The following is a 24,168-nucleotide window of genomic DNA, read 5'->3' on the forward strand; positions in this document are numbered from 1 at the left end:
ACCATCATATCATAAATGGCCAGAAATAGCTATGTTATACATTTATTTTGAAATAGCAGCAGCAAGTTACATAAATGTTTCCTTACATGATTAATACATTAACCTATTATGTAATGAATGTCCATGCTCACACTCCAGGAGTAAATATCATTACAGTAACCTCTAAAAGTGGTTTTAGTGCATAGTATTATCATTTGAGCATGTTTAACTCCTTATGCTATGGAAATATCCTGAAATGTTACCACACTCAATTCTATGTTTGTAATTCTAGAATGATTTACTGTCGTTAAAATACTGTTTTTTATCTGATGATTATAGTGAACAGGGGTTGTGATACTGCTCAAAGTATCTGAAGTCCTGCCAACATCTCTGTGGTTTTTTGCAACCACCTGAATACCACTTTCATGATAACAAAATTGATCTACAGCCTCACTAGTTTGACTTGACCAATGAGCACACCTTTAGCATTTAGCACACAGCTTTTGCTTAGCTTTTGCAGAATAAACACTTGACAGCAACTTTAACTGGAAGGGGATTTTCTCACTTCTACACTTAATTTGCCTACTGAAGGTAAGCTTCTTATTTAATATTCAGCCATGTGTATTTTTAAGAAGTTCAGTCAGTTTCTAGTCCACCAAAATCTTACAGAATGCCTGCTTAGAAAGGGGGGGAGGGTATTGTCACTTGCCTGGAAGCTTATTTTGGATAGTAGTTCAAAGCATTTACATCAAAGCCCTAACTTTTTTGCCATTTAACATTGTGGAGGTGAGTTTGGCAGACACAACAACTTCAATTCAAAGCTAAAGGCAAATGTATACATCTCTAGGCTTGTTCCGTCCATGTTTTCACTAGTTCAAAAAAAAAAATCTATTGTTTTATGCTAATTTTATATTATAGATAATCGAATCACTCCAGAAGAAGTAAGAATTCTTTAAATCATCCACAGAACTATCTTAAATAAGACATAGAAAAATTTTGTGGTCCCCATTTTTCTACTAAAAATCTCTTCAGATTTCTCTTTCTATTTTAGAAGGAGAGCCATGCCCTCACTGGTGGAAGATAGTTTGCTCAGCAAACTATCTTCTACTATTACGCTCAGTAGTGCTGATGGTACTAATTCTCCAGGAGAAAACTGAATGGGGATGAGGTGAGTTAAAAAAGAAAATTATTTTAACATTTCTATGGCTCTAGACTACAGTGATTTTTTTTTTTTTTGATAATTATAAAACTTCTATTTTTGAACCAGACACACCTGCAGGAACCCATATGGACTCCATTTACAGTAGTGGACTGTCAGTGTCTCTGTTGGCTCCTCAGCTATGAGTGAGAAAGGACAACAAAAAGAAGGGTATATTTGTTGATGGGGTTTGTTAATGTGGGAGCTGCAGTGACAAATAAAAAGGAATTAGGAAAATAAGAAAAAAACAGCAAGGAAAAATAAGCTATACAGAAATAGCTATTTGAACGTTAATGGTAACAATCCTAATTTCTTCAGGAGAAAGGGAAAATCACAGATTTAGACAGCCTTATTTTCATCTGTTTCTCATACACCATTCATAGAATAGATCCTAACCATACCAAGCTATGGTTCTGGTAGGGAGGTGGCTGTTAAAGACCAAGAAGTAAGGAAAAAGGGAAAGAAAGTAAGCAAGGAAAAAACCTCTCCTGGGTTACCTTTAGCTTAAAAACCTTTAGCATTTGGGGTCCCAGATGATGTGGGTGTCAGCTATGGAGAATCATGCAGCATGAAACCAACTTTTCAGAAAATACCCTCTTCCAAAACCCTAGCAGAGCTGGAAAACCTCCTTAGCCATCATGTAAACAGAGCTGCTGTGCTATATTTGTTGGAATGAATAAACATGCAGTCACTTCAAAATGCATGGAATACTGATGTGGTATTTACTATTTGTGCTAATACTACAATTTGCAAGTGCAGTCTGAGGTGGCTGGAGTTGTCTGTGGTTGCAGAAATTTTGTTCACTGGGTTTTCCCAAAGCTTGGTGTATGCATGTGTAATGAATCAATGAGTTTAACCTACTCAATTATTTATCTCCCTACAAAAGGTAGACACCCAGACAGATACTCTTCCTTCAGCTTGAATGGAAAGGCCGCAGCAAAGGCAAATTTTGTGGTCATTTCATAAGCATTGAATGATCACTGGGGTTTCTCAAGTTCCAAGGCCATCTTTGCCTTTACTAAAGGCTGCTCTGTTTCACATATACACAAATTCTCAAAGGATGAAATCTCTGCTCGTGCTTCTGGCAAAAAGGAAAAGCTTTTCTGTTTGTGGTGGTATAAAAGTTTAGGCCAGAGGTTTTAAGCACACAGGACAATACTCTCAGTAGTATTGTCAACCACAGAAAGTTACAACAACAAAGAAGAAACAACTCAGTGGGGTAATGTAAACACATGCGGGGAAGAAAGAGATGCTTTTAAGAAATGAAGGAAGTTAGTGTTTTGGGTTAATGATAATTTTCTGTAAATTCTTGGGAGGTCTGTCTAACTGTATTCTGAGATCTTTGGTTTCTCATGGTTGCAAAGCTTCTGAATCCCTACACATACACACACAAAAAGCTGGTGGCATGCACTATATAGCTGTGCAAAGAAGTGAAACTCTCTGTAGGAACAGCTTGCAGTTTTCTCTGCATTCCAGTGAAGCCAGCATTGGAATGCCACTGAGGTTCTGGCATCTGTGTTTTTAGTAGCTGGTTGGATGGAAAAAAAGCCTTTTGGGAGGTTCTACCCAGAAGACAGCTGTAGCAACACAGGGATTATCACTGTCAGCATTGCATATTTGCCTCACCCCACCCATGCATGTGTGTTAACTAATGGAGTAAATAATTATTTTTTTAAGATGTACTCATTGCTTGGTTGGTTTCATAATCAAAGATCTGAAAAGCAGAATTTTTTATATGGTAGGGTTTAGATTATCTGCCTTTATGTCTGTGTTTAGTGCTCTCCCTTCTCAATATCCTATTAATCCACTGCTGTTTGAATCCCTCACCTCCTCTGCCCTGCTTTTGGCGCTGCTCTCCTCCCATCTTTCACCACCCTTTGTTTGTTACAAATAAAACATGATCATAGTTACACACCTGCTGTTCTCATTTCAGGATAACATCAGAATACTCCTTTCCCAGCAATATGAAACAGACAACAGTCAGAGCTTTTTGTTGCATTTTTCTTCTTCTTTTTTGCACATCTTTTTGAATATTTGACAGTAAGTGAAAAGCAGTCTTTTACTTTTACATTACTGCTGTTTTAAGCAAGCTGGGTTTCTATTTCTTTGAAGACAAGAACAAAAAATCTATTCTTTGTGTGCATCTTTGCTGTTCGGCTCTATAACAACAATATTGACTCTTCTCATGTCATTAGATTATCTACCTTGAGACCAGGGCAATAAAGATGCTCAATTTGCCTCTCACCTTGCCTTGACATTTATTTTAAAATATGTGATGTGTTATGAGAGAAGAATATACACCCACATCACCTCCCTTCATTTCAGATTATCCAAAATGCATATCCCTGCTCAGGCTACCTTTACCCCTCTTTTCAGTAAGTTATTTCAGAATTGCTCCCTCTATTTAATTCCTGACTACTGGAAGTTGATACTTTCTTTGCTTTTAGTTTTGTTTGCTCAGCTCTACTGTAATTCCTTGAATATACTCCATGACCATCCCCCTAACCTTGTTTGCACAGTTAACAGTGCCAACTCTCTATTTATTGCCCTTTCTTCAACTCATTTTTCCAGCTGTTGCCATGTGTTTGCTGTTGCTGTCTGCCTGCTGCAATTACATCTCACCTAAAAAACTCTCTGTGCACACCTGAGTTGGAGATGGAGAATTCTTTTTATTGGTTTGTATATAAGTTTATTTACTGTCAAAGAAAAAGGAAAAATTACCTGATTACTTCCTCTTAGTGTCCATTTTGCAAGGTGGGAAAGGTAAATTAGTCTTGGGTAGAAATATAGAATCAAGTATGTTGTTGGTGCTGAACAACTTTTCTGTATGTATTCACAGAGATACATATTTAAATGTAAAAACCATAAAAGATTTTCACAGTTCCTTACTTTGCTTTGAATTAGGCTTTCATGTTATCAGCTATCATGTTATCAGTATCTGAGTCAGAAGTTAATCTGTTAATGCTAAGATTACAGGGAATGCTATTACCATTTGCATGCCACTCACATCAATTAAATAAATGAAGCCAATGAAACAAGTTAAGTAAAATGTTATAGTCACAGCAGATTTTAGTCACGATTACATACATAAAAATCTGAAATACCACAGCTTGGACCCTGAAATCATCTGATTGCCTTTGAATTTGTATTGGTAAAACTCACGTTGGGAATTAATTAATTCTCCATGCAAGGACAATTATATCTTGGCAAACATGAGTGCTGTTCATAATAATTTTGTGAATGGAAATTAATTCTATTGTGCATTTGGCAAATGTATTAGAATATAAGATGGTTAAATATGTGATAACTTCGACACCACATGAAAGAATTATTAGATTCTAAATTATTTTTGAATATGCATCTTCAATACTGAGGATATTTTCTTTTATTGATATTGTAATGCTAAATATGTACAAATTAATTTGAAAAATTAAAACTCTATATGATCACACTTTTACTATATATATATATTATAAATAAATATACATATCCTCAAGTCCAATATTGTATGTTTGCACTTTTCCTGAAAAGTTTAACTTTTTTTTTTTTAATTAAAATTCTGGTGTAACCTACTTTGATCCTACCCAGGGAAGAGTTTATGCCAAGAATCTGTAATGTGCAAATAATTCAGACCCGTAAAAACATAGATAAGAAGTCTTTTCCATCATGTATCCATTGACTATAAAGAAATATTGGGGAATTCTGATTTTTTTTTGTGTTTAACCATTTGTCATCAAATTTCACTCTTTTTTTGTCCTGTGACCTAAGTTGTTTGTTTGCTGTAATGACAATGTCATTCTGGGACACTGAGAGGACTGAAATGAAAGAACATGATGTAGTTGAAGGTTCTTATTTAATAAACCTTTATTAACCTCCTTCATGTTCCTTCTCATTATGTTGATTCCAGTCTTAGGAAAGATTTAGAACTATATTCAGAGAAACTGCCTGCTGTGGAAAGGTTTGGTTTGTGAGGAATGTGGTGGTATGCCAACTCTTTCAGCATGGAAAGAGAAAAACTAAGAATACTTACCAATTAAGGTAATGTAATTCAGCAAGCCAGAGCCAACTGCAAAATAATCCTGCTAAGAGTGAAATAATCTAACAGCAACATAGGAGTGCGATCCTAGAAGGATTTGTGAGAATCAGTTCCTATAAAACAACTTTACAATAAAATTAATTTATGGCTGAAGACTTTCACCAAAGAAAGGAATACCTGGGAGGAAGAGAACTGCCTCACTCTTTATGGTGTGATCAGATAGCATAAACCAGTAGAGACTAAATAAAACATTATTAAAGTCTTTACTGAGCAAGAGGATAATGGAATCTTGCAAAAGTACACTTTAATTGGTAGCACCTTAGAGTCAAAATAGCCATGTTGATTTACAGTAGCTGAGAAGGTAGAGTTTAATCTTCAAAGAACTCCAGTTCAAGGAGCTTTGAATTATATAGGACTGAAGTAATATTATTTCCCTCCAGACAGTTTCTTAGTATAGGGATGCTGCTACAGGGTGAATTTATTGATTGCATCTTTGATGCTAGTGGCTGAAAGGAAATGGCACTGTATTTTCTCATTGTAAGCTCAATTTTAAGGATTCCAACATCAGTGCTCTTGACTTATGGAATGAAAGATGAACTTGTTAACTTACTCTTGACCTTGAGGGATAACAGTCATAAAAAACATCATTGCCCGTACATAGATTAATATTTCTCTTGCCTTTCTGATTTCTAATGAGAATACCAACTCTTTCCCCATTGGGTCATGGCAGGAAGGATGTTTCCTTTTCTACCTTCAGCATTCAGCTCAGCTATAGTTTTAGATGTTTAACCCAGGTCTGCTTGCATTCCTCTTTGGCTGGACCCAGTCTGTGAGAAACTCATATATAAAACACAGTTCTGTCTTAAAACATTACTGTAGGTGACAGTGAATATTCTGAGCATTATTGAAGGACAAAATATGTCTACACAGACTCTGAGGAGCTCTTGTAGCTGTGAGGAGATTAATAACATCCCTGGCATCCCAAATACTGGACTTCCACATCAAGCAGCAGAACTGAATGAGTTGAAAATATCTGTGACATGATGCAAAAGTTAAATCAGGGCTCAGAGCAAAATTTTGCTGACTAGCCACATGTCTATTAAATTTCTGAATAAACAGTACTCCTCTTGTTTTTTACTTTTACTGTGTTTCAAACACAGCTCTAATCAATCCAAGATCCTCAAACATGCCATGTTCTCTCTGTATTGATTTTTCTAACTGCTGCCTCTTCAGAAAAAAAAACCAGCTTGGGATTGTACATTTGCTTCATACATTAATAATTTTGTGAGAACATGTACTTCTTTCTCATCCTGAATGTATGGAAATGGGGAGGACACCAGCTGTACTGTAACCATAATAGTAGGATTGGTGAAGAAATTTGGAAGGGGAATCAGCTAGCAGAAGAGAGAAAAGATGACCAGAAGGGAATTATTTATCATGTACTATAGATTGCTTGTCCTAGCAGCAGGCTTTAATTACCTTATTACAGTAATTAAATTTGGATTTTTAAAAAATATCCAATAAAGTAAAAAATTCCAGAGTAAAGAGTGAATACTTTTCTTTTGAAATTCACTTTGTCTTCACTCATTTTCCACTAAAGAAACACCTAAGATCTTGCAAATATATTTATTGATTTATAGGATTTGAGGTAAAAATAAATCTCTAGTCAGACATATTTATTACCTAAATAATAACCACAAAATTGCTGTTATCTATATTTCAGTAGGGCAAAAATCAGGAAACAGCGAAATTCAGTGATTTATTTGCCAGAATTTATAAAGCAACTTTGATGCTTTGAAGGAAGCCCAAATTCCTCTGTCTCTAGCCCTCAGAAAGAGGTTAGCTTTGCCTGCTGGCAGGGCTGTGCTGGACTGCAGTGCCTTGGCTGCATCCATTGCTGCAGTGTTCCCAAGGGACACAGCACTGCACAGCCAGGTGCTCGCTGCTTTTCCATACAACAAACAGCACCAAGGCAAAGGTCATGCACAGACCTGACAGAAATAAGTTGCAGAAAGGTGGTGAAGCATGGAGAATTATCTAGCAATAGTGGAACCTCCTAGTCAGTACTGACCTTTCCTCAAGTGGCAATATTTCTAGGTGATGAATAACTGCAAACGTACAGTGCATATACACATTACCAAATCTTTGACTTTCTACATGGCTTTTGTCTATTTAACCAATCCTTTTTCCTCTTCCACTGTATTTTTCTATTAAAAGATACAAACTGAAAACAGTATAACTTTTTCCCCAAAGTTTTACTTAATTTACAAGAAATTTTAAAACATTTTTTACATAAAGCAAATAATAACGTATGACCTCCTGCAACATCAGCTTTACTTTCTGAGTTGATAAACAGTTTCTAAAATACAGCTGGTATCTTTCAGCTTTCAGTCATAACTTTGCTTCAAAACCAGTGCAAATTTACCATGACCAGCTTAGGTAACATTTCTGTAAAAGTAGAGTAAAAATGAAAGTTGACTAAGGCTAGGATTTATTAATTTATTAATAGGATTACTCATGGACATAAGAAACATGCCTAGATATCTACATATGTAAAAATTATCTTTCCATGTAATGAAAAACACCAAAGAAGCTTTTTAAGTCTTGTACTCTGGCACATCTGTTACACCAGTGCAATAATGATGCAGAAAAAAATTCAGTTTCAAAAAAAGCTACCATACATAGGACAGGCTCTTCTCAAGATCTCCATTACATACTATGAAGGAATTTTACATAAAAACTCTATATTCACTTAAGTCAAAGGAACTGCTCTTAAAAGTAATGTGATCCTATGACCCTTCTCTATTTTAACAGCATTCCTCTTAAAAATAAGACCCTATATAAAAGCAATCAGAAACAATCTTGCACTAGTAACAGCATTGCTAGAATTATATCCACTGCTTCACCTATTTTCTGAGAAGTATAATCGTGTATCTAAAGCTAGGAATTCAAGTTCTAAATAAAAAAAATCATGGTGGAAGTCAGTAATTTTTGATTTAGCAGTAAGAGCTTCTTTGTTTCAAATAGTAACAAATATTGAAAAATTCAAGAGAATATTTTGATCCTTAAAGAAGGGCTAACTCTGCAGTTACCTACTTTAGTAATATAAGAGTTATTTTTTTCCTCTGCATTTTATATTCATTCTAAAAATCTCAATTTTCAGAGTTTGTTTGACATTGCATTCCAGTCCTGCCCATGTTAATTTGAATATAAAGTTATCTATCATCATTTTGCATTAAATAATTGTAATCACTTCAAATTTGGCAAATTGTGCTCTCCATCCTCCCATTTTTTCTTCAAGTCCTTTGGGAACCAATGAGAATAACTTTGCAGTCTTGAAGAATGTACTAAACCATTGCAGAAAAGATATGAAGGCATTTAGGAGAAGAACTAGGAAAGCTATTTTCATGCAGGGTGTTAACCTGCTTTCACTTTTGTTTCTAAGTGAAGTAGGCACAGTGCTTTGCTTGGATACTGGACTGAGAAATGGTGCTCCACTGGCCAGGAGCACCAGATGCAATAGGTCATGGTGAAACATGGGCTTCAGCTGGGAACTGGAACAGGTCTGGGAATGCTCTTCAAGGACACTCACTTTGAACAGTGAGACAGATTCCTAAACATTGAAACATGCAGCACAATGACTGAATGAAGAACAATGTGTCATGGATGGGACACAGAAAGTGCATGTGTAGCAATCACATAAAGTGTGTGCAACTGATAGCTCTGCTGATTTACACTCAAAACCAAAACTGAATGTAAAATGAAAGTCACTGCTTTAAGGATAAACAAAAAATAGAGATGAATAATGCAATAAAAGCAATTTCATCCTTTTGGAATGACAACACATAGCATGATTATTAGGGAAACAGTAACAGACTGGCAAACAAAATTAGCTCGAAATATCTGATCACACTTCTTGGGGGCTTTCTCGCTGTCCATTTCACTTGTGCTGCATCTACCCAGATATCCACCTCTCCTCAAAAAAAGTCTTTCAGCAATGAAGTAGGAGCCTGGTCCTCATATTTAATACTGGCTGAGACTTTCTAGCATTCCTTTTAACATTCACATTTCTGTAAAAAAATGAAATTAATAAAAATGGCTGTAGTTTATTTCAGTGTCTCAAGCCCTGGAAACCACATAGAACCTCTTCAAGGCAGGTTCCCTAGTACTGTATTTTCTCCACTAATATAAAATATCTTCCAAATTCTTTAATTTGAGTCCATTAGATACTCATCATCCTGCTTCTGCATTGTCTTCGCTGCAACACATGTCAAACACCCAAGAAATTTTCAATCAACCAAATGTCATTTACAGCAAAATGTGGCCCATGTAATAAAGCCTCTGCTTCCTCCTAGTTAATCCCTACACTATCAAATAAATTTGTTAACCAACCCATCACTCTCTTTTTTGTCCCTTCTCTGACCTTAAGGTAAATGCTTCTTTTTTTGCCAATATTTAGAATTATTTTAAGGGCAGAAGAGCTCTTACCAATCTGGTGAGTTTTGTGAACCTGTCTCAATAAATCAGTAAATTAGAGAGAGGTGCAGCACTTTGTATCCTATGGTTTATGGAACATTATTCCATGGTCAAGGCAGCTGACATTCTGTTGGCAGCACCATCTGTTCACAGACTTATTTATCTCCATGTCACAGCTGTCCCTAAGCCTTGACCTTTGATCAGCAGAATTAACAAAAAAGCCACCTGAGCTCTTGACCCCTTCACCTCTCCATTCCAGATCCTTACAGTAGCTCCTAATCTGTGTAAAGCTATTCCCAACAGTGTTATGAACACCCACATGGAACACAAGCAAGGAGGAGTGTCCAGAGGGTTGGAGGAGTCTTGGCAATATTTCAGCATCACCAAGGATTTGGGTCTCCTACAATGTCAAGCCACATCAACAGATGGGTCACATTGTCAGGCTCATCACCACTGCCACTGGCAAATTTTATAATCTCATAACAAAAGTGGTGTTAATTGGTGCTCCTCATTCAACCTAATCCTTTACATTCCTAACTTCATGAGAATTTCACATTCTTCTCTTCCAACCTCTCTCTCTCCATTTCTCTTACTCTTAAAATTATAACTTTTCTTTTTACATGGGGGAAAAAGATCGAAAACATAAATATTGATTGTCAATAAACCAGTAGGTAAATTAAACTGGAAAAAAATAAAGCAGAACAAAATGTAACCTCATGTTTTCTCTCTTTAGAAGAGTCTAGTATTATTTAAAGCATATGTGAGTTTGGTAATTCCAGTGATTATTTCACTAATGACAATTAAAAGTAGTAGAATAAAAGGATCCAAACTCATCTATCCTTAGGACTAAGAGGTTGAAGAGAAGATAAAAGTCTTTAGTTATAATCTTTTGCTTCAGAAAAACCTCTGGTTGAATTCCTGAAATATTTCCTGAAATAGACTCATTTAAAAAGTCCAAGTTTACAGTGAAATGAACTATACACATGGAGAGCAGTCCATAGACAGTGCCATCCTTCAGGAACATTTAAAGGGAAACCTAGTAAAACATCAGGTCAATCTTTTTGTTGCATACTGATTAGCTGCTGTGAAGATGTTTCTTTCTATAATTCTAGCATAAAAAATTTGTTGATGTATAAACAAGATATTGAAAATTTTGTGACTGAGGTCTACATGACAGCATATTTTAAATTGGAATTTTAAAAAAAACATCTTGCAGCTACTAATTGTACTTTGTCTTAATTGAGTAATGGAGAAGCAGGACTGTCTAATCCAGGCAAAGTTCAAGATATCCAATGGAAAAATAGGGGAACAGGAGTCACAAAAAAAAAAAAAGCAAGCTCCCTGAAGAAACAAGAAACCCCTAAAAATGCTTCTTAGTAGAGAGGACTTCCCATGGCAGAATAATGTCTCTTAGGGGCAAGGCAGAACACAGCAGAGAGGACAGAGGCTCAGACAACAGAAGCTGTCAACATCCAGGATATGCAAAGGAAAAGTCAGAAGGATTGTCTCTCAAAAAGAAAGAATTAGAAAAATCACCAAATTAGGGTAAGTGGTTCACAGAAGCAAGGATCTGTTTTCAAAGTCAACAACGATAAGCAGGTTTCATTTGCTGGTTTCAAAACTGGCAGTGTTACTATTAAATTGAAAATGGATTAAAGGGCAGAGGTGACTGTGATTTGTAAAGAGACTTCTCAAGAGATGATCCCTGGAACCAGATGGAGTGGTTACAGGCAGTGCTCAGCAGCCCTGGGGACACAGGAGTTGCCTTGTTCAGTGCAAAGTCTGCCTCAGCAGCACTGTGCCTTCAACAAACCCAGCACTAACAGGATTCCAGACACTGAACCCATAACTAAATCACAGTCACTGAGGAGATTAAAAGCAGTTGGAAGAAGCTTGGCCTAAATCTGGAAATAATGGCCTAAAATCATGAAACAAGGGACCTTCTTTCATGTCTTTTGCTTACGCATTTTTGCCATCCTTTCTGCTCATCTGGCTAAAGAACATGAAAACACCAAAGCAGCACTCATTACTAAACAGACACTGTAGTGGACCTCTCAGAGGCAACCAGTAACTTCTCTAGAAATACAGCTGATCAAGTTCTCATTTCTCAAGACTGGAGAGATAACCAATGTCTGACAAAAGAAAAATACGTTGAGAAGTTGCAGGTTTCATTTTCTTTTAGCTTTGCATTCCCAGGGACAGTGTGCAAAGGGTTTAATCACAAACCTACTGAAAATAAAAGAATGTATAAGCTTTTGCTTTAAAAGAACACTTTTCAATTTCTTTGTAATGACAGGCTCATAACACAATGGAAGTTGTTTATGCCACTTTTTTTCTTCATACAATTTCCTTGATATTTAAGATGTCACTGCTTGCCTTACTGTTGTTTCACAAGTAATTAATGAGAGGATGTGGAATCCCCATTCTTCATTATTTCCAAAACATGAAAGGACAAGGCACTGAGCAACCCATCATCTGTGACAGAGATGTTCTAGAGATTTTGAGGTTAGCTGAGATAAAAGAACAAGTCTCTTAGATAAAGTCTGGAGCTAATGAAAACACTATTATTATGTTGTCTCGTAGTTTCCCAATGACTGCATATAAAATTCTGAAATAAAAATTGTTATTTGTTTCACATATTTTACAAAGTTACTAACAAATGTTACAAAATCACTTACAAAATAAATGTGGGATCACCTTAGGATTTTATCAAAGTTTTGCAGATGAACTGGGATCCATTTTACTCAGGGTGACATATTTAGTTAAGCTGAAAAAAATTATTCTTAATGGCATTTACCAATGCAAGTATGAGTTATATCTATGCATTTAATATTTAGGTATATGTGCTAACCACAACTTCTTTTGGCCAGCATGGCTGATGTGTAAAAAGATAGGTTTTCTATTCTACAAACAAAACTATATTGTGTACATAATTTAAATGAGATACAGCTGCAAATATTTTATATATATACATATTAATATACATTATCTAATAGATTTCTTTTCTATGGGAAAGGTGTCATAAACCTAAATCTTTACAGCATTAGGCAGTGAAGAGAAACATGCTTGTGGCATGTAGGACTAAGAACAGTAACAGAGGCAAGTCTCACAACAAAAGTTATGCACACAGATCCACTATAAAGCAAAACCTTCAAGTTCAAGTTAAAAGACAAGAGGAAATTAACACCATCTTCAGAGAAATAAAAAATACAGGGTTCATTCACTAGTGTAAATCTTCAGTAAGCCTCTGGTGACTCAGCCATTCATGAAGCACTTTAACCAGTTAAATGCTGTCCTTTGTGACAAGAGGTATTTCCCTCAGAGCACGGGAAAAATGTGTATGGATCTTCTTTGTCTACAGCATGGTTCAAGAAACACCAAGCAAAAATAACAGTTGTCAGTAACTGCTCTGAGAGGACAACTAGCACTCACCAAGTTATTTTTTTTCTTGTAAATTCTTGTTTTATGGTCACAGTCTAGTAGATCTTGCAGGCACATTCACTGAAAATCTGAAATATTTCAATTTCAAGCAAGTATTGCAGCACGTCTCAGAAAAGAAATTTAAAATATTAATTTGAATACTTGCAGATGACTACAAATACTTGAAATAATATTAGAAATTGGATGTTGGCAAAGAAACTAATACATCAGGTGAGCAGAATCTTTTTGTGTCACCTATGCTCTTCTGTTCCCAGTGCCTCCTCTACCTTTCACTTACATAAAATGACAGCATGGAAATTCCAGCCTATCACTCTGCATCTACTCAAAACTGTGCAGTCTGAACCATTTAAATCAGTCAACATTTTCTAAATAAAATAAAAAATTATTATAAAATGTTGACTAATCATTACTAATCAGCCCACTCAGAGTTACTGTGAAAGACTGAGAATTTTCAACCTATTGCACACAGCTGAACAACTTATGAAAAAGACAAGCAAGCTCTATCTGCTGTACAAATACATTTGCACACAAATAAAGGGATATTTCTGTGCAGCATATTTGCCTAACTCTCCTGAAAAATGACAGTCCACTGCTTCCAAAGTTGATTTTCCATTGAGAAGAAACAGACCTGCTGAATGCAGCTCATTATTAGGTAACATGAATAAATCAGCAGCACAGGTAAGGAACTGGGTACAGAAAGCATTCATAAATTCTTTAGTTTCTGTGCCTCACAGCACTCTCAGTAAATGCTTCCAGCAAGGTGTGTATTAAATATTCATCTGCCCTCCTGCCAGCACCTTGAGCAGGAGAAGGAAGGAAATTAAGCACAGTGCAAAGGGGACCCAGCAATTCACTCCTTGCACACTGGCTCTGCTTCAAAGCTTTCATCCCCACTGCTCTCCCTGGTGCCTGCTTTACCCTCAGGGGCTGCAGCCACTGTTCTGGCCCAAGGCCTTCTTCAAGGAGGCTGGCATGGATTCAGGCAGTGACAACACAACACCTGTAATCAGAAAATAGAAATATGGAGGATTGGTTTTGTACTGGAACAAGATTTCATTGTAGTCAATTTTTTAATGAAATGGAATCTTTTTGAGTGAATTCTGGCTTTAGGTGCACAAAAGCCAGGTTGTACCACCCCCAAAATGATGAATACTGTTCAATAGATAGCAAATTTCTTTTATTTCATATGCTTTATTTAATCCAGCCATTGTGTCCTTTAAGCCAATGTGGAATAAAATATTTCTTTGAGGACATGGAAAGAAAAAATGAATTTCTATTCTGAATTACAGTATATAGAACACCTCAACCACTTATTTTGACAACTTACCCATTCACCTATTCAGGGGATATACCATTCTTATCTGAGTTTACTGAACCACAACAGCAAATATTATAGAAATAGTTCCACTTGCAGAGAAATTTAAAAATAGGGGTGTTTTTAAATATTATTCATTTATGCAGGAAGAAAATCAAAACTAGAAATTTAAGCAGTTATTCTAATGAGATAGAAATACCAGGAAATTTTGGAGGTTTGGATCAAGTTAACAAAAAATCAATGTTTATTAGGTAAGTCAAGAGTTACCCAAAGGTGCATCTCCAGACTAAGGATACTGCACCTGAGAATAAGAGAGCATCTATGAGAATCTGAAACAGTAAAATATTTGTACTAAGACAGATATTTATATTTGTTAAAAATACAAAATTTAAGCCCTGGGATACTGCACTTTTGAACAGAAAACACTCCAAATCTAGTGCATACACAGACTCACCATGAGTTTTAGTCACGAAAATCTTGGCTTGAAGGATCAAGCCACTGGCAAAGATCCAGCAACATAATTAATTTAAGTGTGCATAACAAAAGGATCAACAAATCTTCACTGTGAACTATCCAGTTAGACCAGAGAAAGGGCAAGCTCTTATGCATGACTTTTTACTTCTTCTAGTATTGGTTTAAATGTAAATGACTCAAATAATATTTAATTTTATTTTCACATTATTTTGAAGACTATCTAAAGAAAACAAAATGCTGTAGTAAAGAGAGGGTAAAATGGTGTGACTTCAGACACAATGAAATGTAGATGAAGCAGAGGTACTTGGGATGTCACTGATTTTTCTTTGATGGCTCTATCTCTTCGACTCAAGAAAAGCAAAATTCTAAATTCTGTATGGAGGAGATCATGTAGCAATATTTTGATGTAGGATAGTTTATTACATAAACAGTATGTACAAATTCTAAACATGAAAATAGTGAGTAAAAGAAATCAGACTATTTACATTTGTATTTTTTTACAAAATGTTTTTACAAGTGTATATTTTTTTTCTAAATAACAGGACAAACACTTAAGACCAATCTTTTTGTATTACATACATAAATAAATATTGACTTTAAATGACTGTTTTTAGGAACATAATTTCTACAGCCAATTTGGGTAACAGAGAAGCCTTTGTTACCTTTACTACAATATAATTAAGGAAAAAGGAAAAAATTTACATATAGAGCTCTGTTAATTACTTTGTAAATAGTACCTTACTAATATATCAGTAGAGGTAATACAGTCGTTACATTTCATGCCCACAACTGAACAATGAGTTTTGGCATGCAAACCCACATATACTCATCAACATCTGCAGGTATCCATTTACATTTTTTTAAATAAAGGGTTTTCTTAATCATTGAAAACTACATGCAACAGATTATTAGTAGCATATTCCTGGTTAAAATGCACAAGTTTTGCATAACATTATTTTTAGTAACTGATGTTCACAGGTACTGATTAAAAGGGTAGGAACATACTTGGCACATAGTATAAGAAAATGAATTAATAAATAAGTCAATATCACTATGACATTTACATATACACAAAAATAAAAATTTTTATGGTGTTTTACACAGAATTTAGAACGGTCTGGTTCCCCCACTTTGTTTTACAAGGCCCTGATTTAAGACATTATTCAAACAAACTCTGACATCCATGCCTGATGCTTGATTTGAAGCATCACTAAAGCTCGTTCTTAACTGCACAGGTTTACTTCCATGCCACTGACTTCCTTTGTGCCAACCTTCCTGAATCAGGACCTGCTTACTGGAAACTCTCCCTGACTCCAGCTGGGAGCATGAAGATGAAAGTATTGTGAAATAAATGGACTCAGCATTAAGGTTTCTGGACAGTTCTGCTAGTAACAATTAGCAGAATTGCCAAATTCCCACCCACATGAGACATTACTTTGGTGTGAACACGCCAAATATCAATGTCAATGTCAGCATTGCCACACCAGGTCCTCAGCTCCTTCTGAAGCCATTAAGTTGAGGATGTTCAGCATTTAAAGAATCAGACTTCTTACTTATTGTCTGTGTGCTGTATTCTTAATGAATATTCAAGCTGGTACACACATGGATGATACAGCACAAGTATCATCCAATTTTCTCCTGCTCTATAAACAACTCAAAAATGGTCCAAAAAAAAAAGATATAACAAGAAAAAAACAGTTTCTTCTTATACAAAAATCACCAACAAACAAAAAAAAACAAACCATTTCACAAAGCAGTTAGCAAAAATAGCATAATCTTATAATTCTCCTTTAAGAAATAAAGATAAACAAAATGCCTCCTGAATTCAACTGACAAATCCATCAGAACCGTACACAGTAAATAATACATTAGTGTAAAGGTGCAGAGTATCTTAAAACATCCCAATATCTCTAATATCCTCCCAATATTAACTCTGAATTACACAACATCATTAGAGAAAATAAATCTTTAACTAGGGAATTAAGTAGCAAATTGCAACTCTATTGCTGAATTAAATGTTTAATGTGGCTTAGTCTAGTAAATTAGGACAATACCCTGTGTGATTCAGCAAACAAAGAAAAAGCTTTAGAATTAGGCACAAAAACTTCAAATCTCTACAGCTAATTAAAAAAAAATCAGAAAATCACTCACAGCTGGTAATTTAACATCCATGCATGAGCTTTGTTGACTTTGTATTTTTAATTTTTGATTTGGAGGGTGACTTGAAAGATAAGTTGGTAAAATCACTTGTAGAAGGAAAAAAATAATTTACATCTTAGTGGACTCAATATAATACCCTTGACTACTAGATTTCTACTTTCAACTTTTGGTTTTGCTCAATCCAGTTCAGAAGGGAAAAGCTCTCAGTGTTCGTCACAAGTCCACTGTTACTTTGAACAGAAGAATGCCTCAGAGAGAATGGCATCAGCAAATAGTAACGATTCTGATTCTTCTCAGAAGGATGATTTCATGAGGACTCAGGGCTCCTAACTTCCTGCTTATCTCCAACGAACTGGCACCATTGGAGCAAAGACCAACATCTATTCTTTACAGTGTCACAATGAATGAAATGTAATTTCATTAACATTAATCAAGTCACTGTCAATTTGATCCAGCACAAGTGGAACAGACTGTGATTGAAAGGTTTGGACAGAATTCTTCTGAGAAGACTGAGGTAATTACTTTCCCTGATCCTGCTGATCCAGCAAACACCACAGAGATCACTTCCAGACTCATCTATGCCCTGTGCAATCCAAATGTGAAAGCAGTGCTGCACACCAGTCCAATGCAAATTCTGTTTTCTTTGTGAAAACTTACACTGAAACACTTTCATCCTGACAAAAATATCTCAGACTTTGACATTCTAAGAAAACTGAAAATAAACCTTTATACTACAGGTTTTGGGAAGAAGAGATCATCTGCAAATTTGCTAATGGATTTTGGAAAATAGAGGAAGGAATTCAAAGCACCATAGCCTCTAATATATTTTAAGCTATTGTTAAAGGCCTTTGCAAACCATGTAGCAATAGAAAAAGTCTGGGAAAATTCTTGGTCACTAAGTGAATATCAAAAAAGACAGCAATCAAAATAGAAAAAGAATGCAAAAGAGCCCTTTAAAACTGAAGGTAAAATTGTAAAAAAATTATAATGAGCAAGTGATCAGAAATTAATGCTGTTTCCTTCCCCCCTGTAAATGCTGTAAACTTCAGTATAGACAAACTGAATATTTTGTGAACATTCTACTATGATAAACACAGCTCTGATCCTCAGTTTCAGATAGGTATTTCTTCATATTTGCTTTTTCACAGAACAATTTGTCATCAAGACAAGGGAAATAAAAGTACCACTACTGTCTGAGCTCCTCTTATTGAATATCTCAGAAAAATATGAAGCAAAGATGAGTCTGTCCTTCATATTTTTCTGAGATATTCAAAGTGGCCACTTTGTCCAGTTGGAGTCAAGTTTTGAGGTGCGTTAGTCTGATGTGATATTTAAAGAGCAATGGAAATGGTGCCAAAGAATTCAGGAGCACTTTGAACATCTTGAACATTAAGAGCTGATTATGGGTATTTGTATGGATATTTATTGGCAGATACTTTCCACCCTCCCAATAATAAATCCAAGCATTTTCTGTTTACTATTGAGACATGTGTCTCTGTGTGACAAATTATTCCAGACAGCTTATATTGCACAATAAGGCAATACGAATTCCCTTATGGTTAAAAAGGGCACCCTTCTGTCTAAATTTGAAAAATGAATTCAAATAAACTATAAGCCAATGTTTTCCAGATGCCAGAATATTGTCACATAATTCTTTCTGTAAGCAGAACAGCAAAATAGAGCCAATACATCCATCCTTCTGTTCTAAAGATCCACAGGGAAAAGAAGTATGTGCATCAAAATTCAAAGCCAAAAAGTAGCTATACAGCTACTATAATAATAAATGTGCCTCAGAATTTCAGTTTCTAAAACTTTAATATTAACTATTCAGATTTTTAACTAGAAAATTGGTGTTTGTATTCAAGATAATATTATACCCTGAAATATTATGTAACAAAAAAAATGATGAGATTTTAAAAGTTATTTTTCTAGGACCTATCAATTAATTGCATTCATTGCCATATATTTTAAACAATTCTATTAATTGTTATTTGCTTCTCTACAGTGGTATTTCTACCCTGTATATCCTTTAACTATTAACTATATTAATAGAAGATCCACATGATAGAATATTACCACTTCACCCAGACAGATAATGCATATATATCCTCATCCTCTTCCATGGTGACACTACAATTATTAAAAACTGGGTATTTCAGGGTTTCTGCTACTGGTATTTATTTTACTTATGTGCTTATTTCAGACAAATTGAGTTATTCTTTAATAACAAAACTAGACCTTAAATTGGTGACAGGCAGGGCTTTAAGTAAAATAGATAATTTAAATCCATTAATGAGAACATTTTTCAAAAGTATGTATACATCACAGGACCTTGCAAATAGTAACACTGAATTCAAGAAGAGAAAAATCTGTATACACTGCACCATTTTAACCTACTTTAAACACAGATTATGAAAACATTATAATGAACAATATAATGAGTATTTTCTCTCTATGAGTTGGATGTGGTCTTCAGTTTGTTGAATAGTGCTGGTACTGAAATGATGCTTGCTGTATGATTCATCCTGGTCATGGTGCAAACATAATTCTTCATGTCTAAACTACAGAGAAGTAGATACAGATCGTACAGGATGGTAACTTCCATTGGAAAACTGGGTTCATTGCTCCAACAGATGTGCTGTTACCCAGCCCTCATTCAGGAGCTCAGTTTTTTTCCCTCAGTTATTTGTATATCACCTGAAACAGTCTAATATTTCTCTGGGGATGGCTTGTAGTGATGTGGATGATGCTGCTTCAGATGAGGTCCTAAACAAAAGAACAGGAAATTATGCAGGTATCAAACCCTGGATACGTAATGCCAACATTTATCCATACTGAAAAGGCTTTGTGAGACCTTCAGCTTTGAACCCTTCAGCTTACAAATGCTGAGTCTGCGCTGGCAACTATGTGTATGTGCAGTCCAGGCAACTTTAGAGGGCCTTTAAAGGGACAAAAATATTCAAGCAGACAGATTTTGAAATAATTGTATTTTTTACTTGGCTTTGCAATACTGGCCTGTATTTTCCAGAAACACAGGAAGTGCTGGAAATGGCCATTAAGAGGTTTGGCTTGCTTTAGAAATATGTTTAAGCTCTATCTATGCTGGACTGACTGAACCCAGAAAAAAATCTAATCTTGAAAGCTATGCAGTCCTTCAGGCTGCACCTGGAGGACAGACCAACTTTGAATCCCAAGTGCTATAGGCATAAGCCAAAGATCTGTGGCTGCAACAAATGGCAAATGTTACACCACAGAAACTGAGTGAGAGAAAGACTGGATTTGCTGATGGACAGTTATCAGGAAGAAAAAACCCCAGTATTTTCACACATCTGAAGTTTATGGAACACTACTGGAATCAGTAAAAGCTCAAAGGCTTGAGAAAGGCTTCCACTCTTTACATGTGGAAGGCTGAAATTCTGTAACATGTTCTGAGCAGCTGTCAGGAGAGTGCAGTGCTTACTGTGGGGTGCAAACGGAGGGAGGTCGGGCGTGCGGAAGGATTTAATCGTGGCCGGCCCTTCCCCGCCAGTCGTCAGCACCTGAACTTCCAAGCGGTACAGCATGGAGGGCCGCAGGTTGGGCACGGTGAGCACATAGTGATCCTAAAAATAAACACATCAACTCTCAGACCACTGGAAAATAAAACATAGCTGATCTGCTCACACACATCAGTGCTTTAAACAGGTTCTATCACTGTCAGCCACCACAAATTGTTTCCATAGAATTCTGCTAAAAATATTTAACCTACGCATCACGTGCATATGAGCAAACAGGTTTTGAATTTTTTGCCTGCTATTCCCTTTGAACAGACACATTTTTAACCATAACACTATGTGCTATGGTTAAAACACAAGGTCCAAGTCGTTACAGACTTTTGTGGAAAGTGTGCTGATCACATGAGTGACGTGCTCATCACTAAAAATGAATCAAAATATATTGTCCAAACCATTCTTTTTAACAAACATGTTCATTACATAAACTTGTTTTTATTTTGGATTTGCATGTGGATTGTACTAATTGGTAATTTAAGTAGTGGCTGGCCTGGGGCCACTTCTGCAGCTTGTGGGAAAAAATGGGTGACCACACTAATTTCAGATTTGACACAATTACACCATAAGAATTTGCCTTCTGCTCTTAAGGCATCATTTACGGCATGATGGATTCACTTTGCACTGCTCCATACCTTTTGTTGTCACTTAGACATGTGCTAAATAATTTCAAAGTAATTTCATAGGAACTTTCACATGGGAATACATCTAGCTAAACTCACAGATATTAAGGAATCAGAAGTCATTCACCTAAACTAAAATCAAAACTATAAATCAAAGCAACATCTGCATTAAGTTGGAACAAATAACTCATCTTATTTCAAGCTGCAAAGGCCCAGGTCCGGGAAGGAGATACCTGGAGAAGTGATGCTGGACAGTGAGGGCAACAGGGTGTTCCTGCCACCAGCCAGGCTGGTCTGGCCAGGAATCCACAGGACAGGTGATTCTGGTTGGCACTGTACCTGCCCCACGAGGGGAAGCCCAAGCACATTGTGGGAATAACTCTGGTCATTCCTGTGGGATAATTTGCTGCTACTGCCAGAGCAGACAGTAAAGGGGAAAGGAGAGAGAGAAAAAGTGGGGGGAAACATGCTGTTTTCCTGGCAAATTAGCACATATTCTGAGATTGGACTGCCTTTAACAGACCTGGCTGAAGCTGTTTCAAATCATGTAAAATCCTGCATGGGTAGGCAGAGAGAGAAGTGCATACACTGCACTTGTACACTCACTCTGCTCATTCAGGTGCTCCTCCAGCAGCTGGACCCTGTGCATTTCAGCCCTGGTTGTGTAAGTACTACACTTTTAGTCAGAGTGAAATTTTTGGTAGAAATACCCTAAATTTTGGTGGTTTCTAAGAAGACACTATTTCAACTCAAATCAGAAGCTTCTGCAAGTTTACCAGGTGCTATAAATACATACAGTGATAGATAATTAAAGGCATCTCCAGGCTCTACAGTTTAAAATGTTTGATGTATCATCAAGAATAGTAGCCATGCTTTGTATCTCCATCAAAGAAGAAAAATTAAGTACTTCCTGCTTCAACTTACCTGCAGAACCAGTGTTTGGCATCTGTAACACCACTAAACATTACAATGAGGAACAGACACACAAGCTTAGGGAGCCATTGTCAAAAGAAAGTAAGAAACAACTTACTGCTGGCAGGATCTGTGACTGGGAAATGATGCTGTTGGGTAAACTGTTCTGCCGGCTCTCTGTGGTCACTTCTGCCCAAGTGACTTGAAACCCTGTCATGGGCTGGTGAAGGTCTGCCTTAGATATCTTCCAGGAAAAATGCCCAGTGATGTTACCTTCCTGAACAATGAAAGATGCAGACAGGTTCTCGGGTTTGGCCAACACTTTGGGTAGAACTGGCACTACAAATTTGGAAAGCAAAAAAAGATAAGCTGAACTTTTACAGATAATCTTCAATAATCTTCATTTAATTTCAGAAATCAAGGTCAGGCAGAGCTTTACTTCTATTGTTACACACGAAGCAGGCAGCTTTCCACCACCACATTTTCAGTGTTAACCAAAAACCTATGTTTGATATATTCCATTGTCATTTTGGACCAAACTCAAACTTCGTATAAAATGCTCTCAGCTGCAGGTACAGAAAAGAAAGCTATGGCATGTACAGACTTAAGTGCCTCATTCACAGGGAGCCATTCTCCTGCTCCTCATAGTTCAGAATACCTGCAAGTTATTTCAGACTGCAAGTTCTGGGACCACAAGAAAATGCACAGGGTAGCACAGAACTCCATAATTCAGCCATAGATTAAAAGTCATGCACTAAAACTGTAGTACAAGTTAATTGGGGCACTCTGATTAGGGGAAAGTCAGACCTGAGTTACAATTGCCCAGGAAGGCTGCAATGCTGGAAACTGTCAGGACAGGCATTAAGGAAATGGCAGTGAAGGCCAGCAGGGTGCTGGGTGACTTATGGAGCATGGGGGTACCCTTGGGAACAGGAGGGACTCAAGGTGAGAGGGCTTCCCTCCAGCCAGAGAGAGAGGTGTCCACACTTGGCAGTGCAAAGCCAAGGCTGACCTGAGCCAGGACCAGCTGACCACAGAGCTCCTGTCCTACTAATATCTGCATAATTCTGCAACTTCCATAACCCTCTAGTTACAGATTGTGACAGTGCTGGAAAAGATAAGAAGGCCTGTATTTCTTATATAAGAGCAGAATTAACCTCAACAAAATCAAAACGAAAAAGCATCTTGCATCTACAGCAAAACATTAAAAAAATGGGTCCCACCACCATAATTATGTTTACAGTTATCCTCCCTCATTATAATAAATACAATGGGGGACCACTCTTCCTTACAATAAAACCCAACCATGCCATTACAGATATTATTGTATGTCCACAACGATTACTCTTAATTGACAAAGCAGTAATAATGTACTAGCCAAAATTGATACTGTTGTGTATTTCTGTTGATTTTCACATAAGCATTAGTGATATTTTTATTTGCTTTGAATCTCTCATTTTCTATCCTAAAACTGCTTTTTAAGACTCTCTTTTGGTGATTATCAATGCTTTTGGAACTTTGTAGCTCTCCAGACCATGCCTTACCTCCTTCAGCAGGACAATTAATGTGCTTGTGTTTTTTTTCTTTAAATGCAGAGCAAGGTGGGGTAACAAAGAAAGTACTCTCAGCCTTAAAACGACCTTTAGATTTTGCAGGCAGAACAGTTACTTTGTATTTGCATGAAAATGACAGGTCCTTCAGAATAATGTAGTTTTCCTACAAGAAGAAAAACAAAAAGATCACATGCTGCAAATAGAGCCCAAAGGAAAAAAAAAAAAAAAAGAAGAACAAATTGAAAAATAACTTTGGCAAAAGATGAAAAGTTCTCTCCACAAAAATATTTTCCTGGATGCTTAACACATGCCAATGTGGTTTTAACTCAGAGAAGAAAGCAAGTATTGTCAATGTCATGATTCTTTTCAGTAGTAAAATATATTAGCATGGTATTTGAATATGTCCTTCAATTCCCAGTTCCTTCGACACATGGCATCAAAGCCACTGACTCC

At 36.4% G+C, this 24,168-nt stretch overlaps 1 protein-coding gene across 1 annotated transcript in view; it reads right to left on the minus strand.

Annotated features, from left to right (window-relative positions):
- Positions 1-14,342: 14,342 nt before the first annotated feature.
- ANOS1 (anosmin 1) overlaps positions 14,343-24,168 on the minus strand; it is a 132,054-nt gene continuing 122,228 nt past the window's right edge. Inside the window, exons 11-14 of the mRNA XM_030234974.2 lie at positions 23,707-23,878; positions 22,281-22,501; positions 20,540-20,681; positions 14,343-19,845 (exon numbers count right to left, since the gene is read on the minus strand). Coding sequence (XP_030090834.1) covers positions 19,787-19,845; positions 20,540-20,681; positions 22,281-22,501; positions 23,707-23,878 — 594 coding nt within the window. The 3' untranslated portion in view covers positions 14,343-19,786. The remainder of the gene's footprint in view (positions 19,846-20,539; positions 20,682-22,280; positions 22,502-23,706; positions 23,879-24,168) is intronic.

The sequence above is a fragment of the Serinus canaria genome, chromosome 1 (genome assembly GCF_022539315.1).
Source record: "Serinus canaria isolate serCan28SL12 chromosome 1, serCan2020, whole genome shotgun sequence".
NCBI classification, from domain to species: Eukaryota; Metazoa; Chordata; class Aves; order Passeriformes; family Fringillidae; genus Serinus; species Serinus canaria.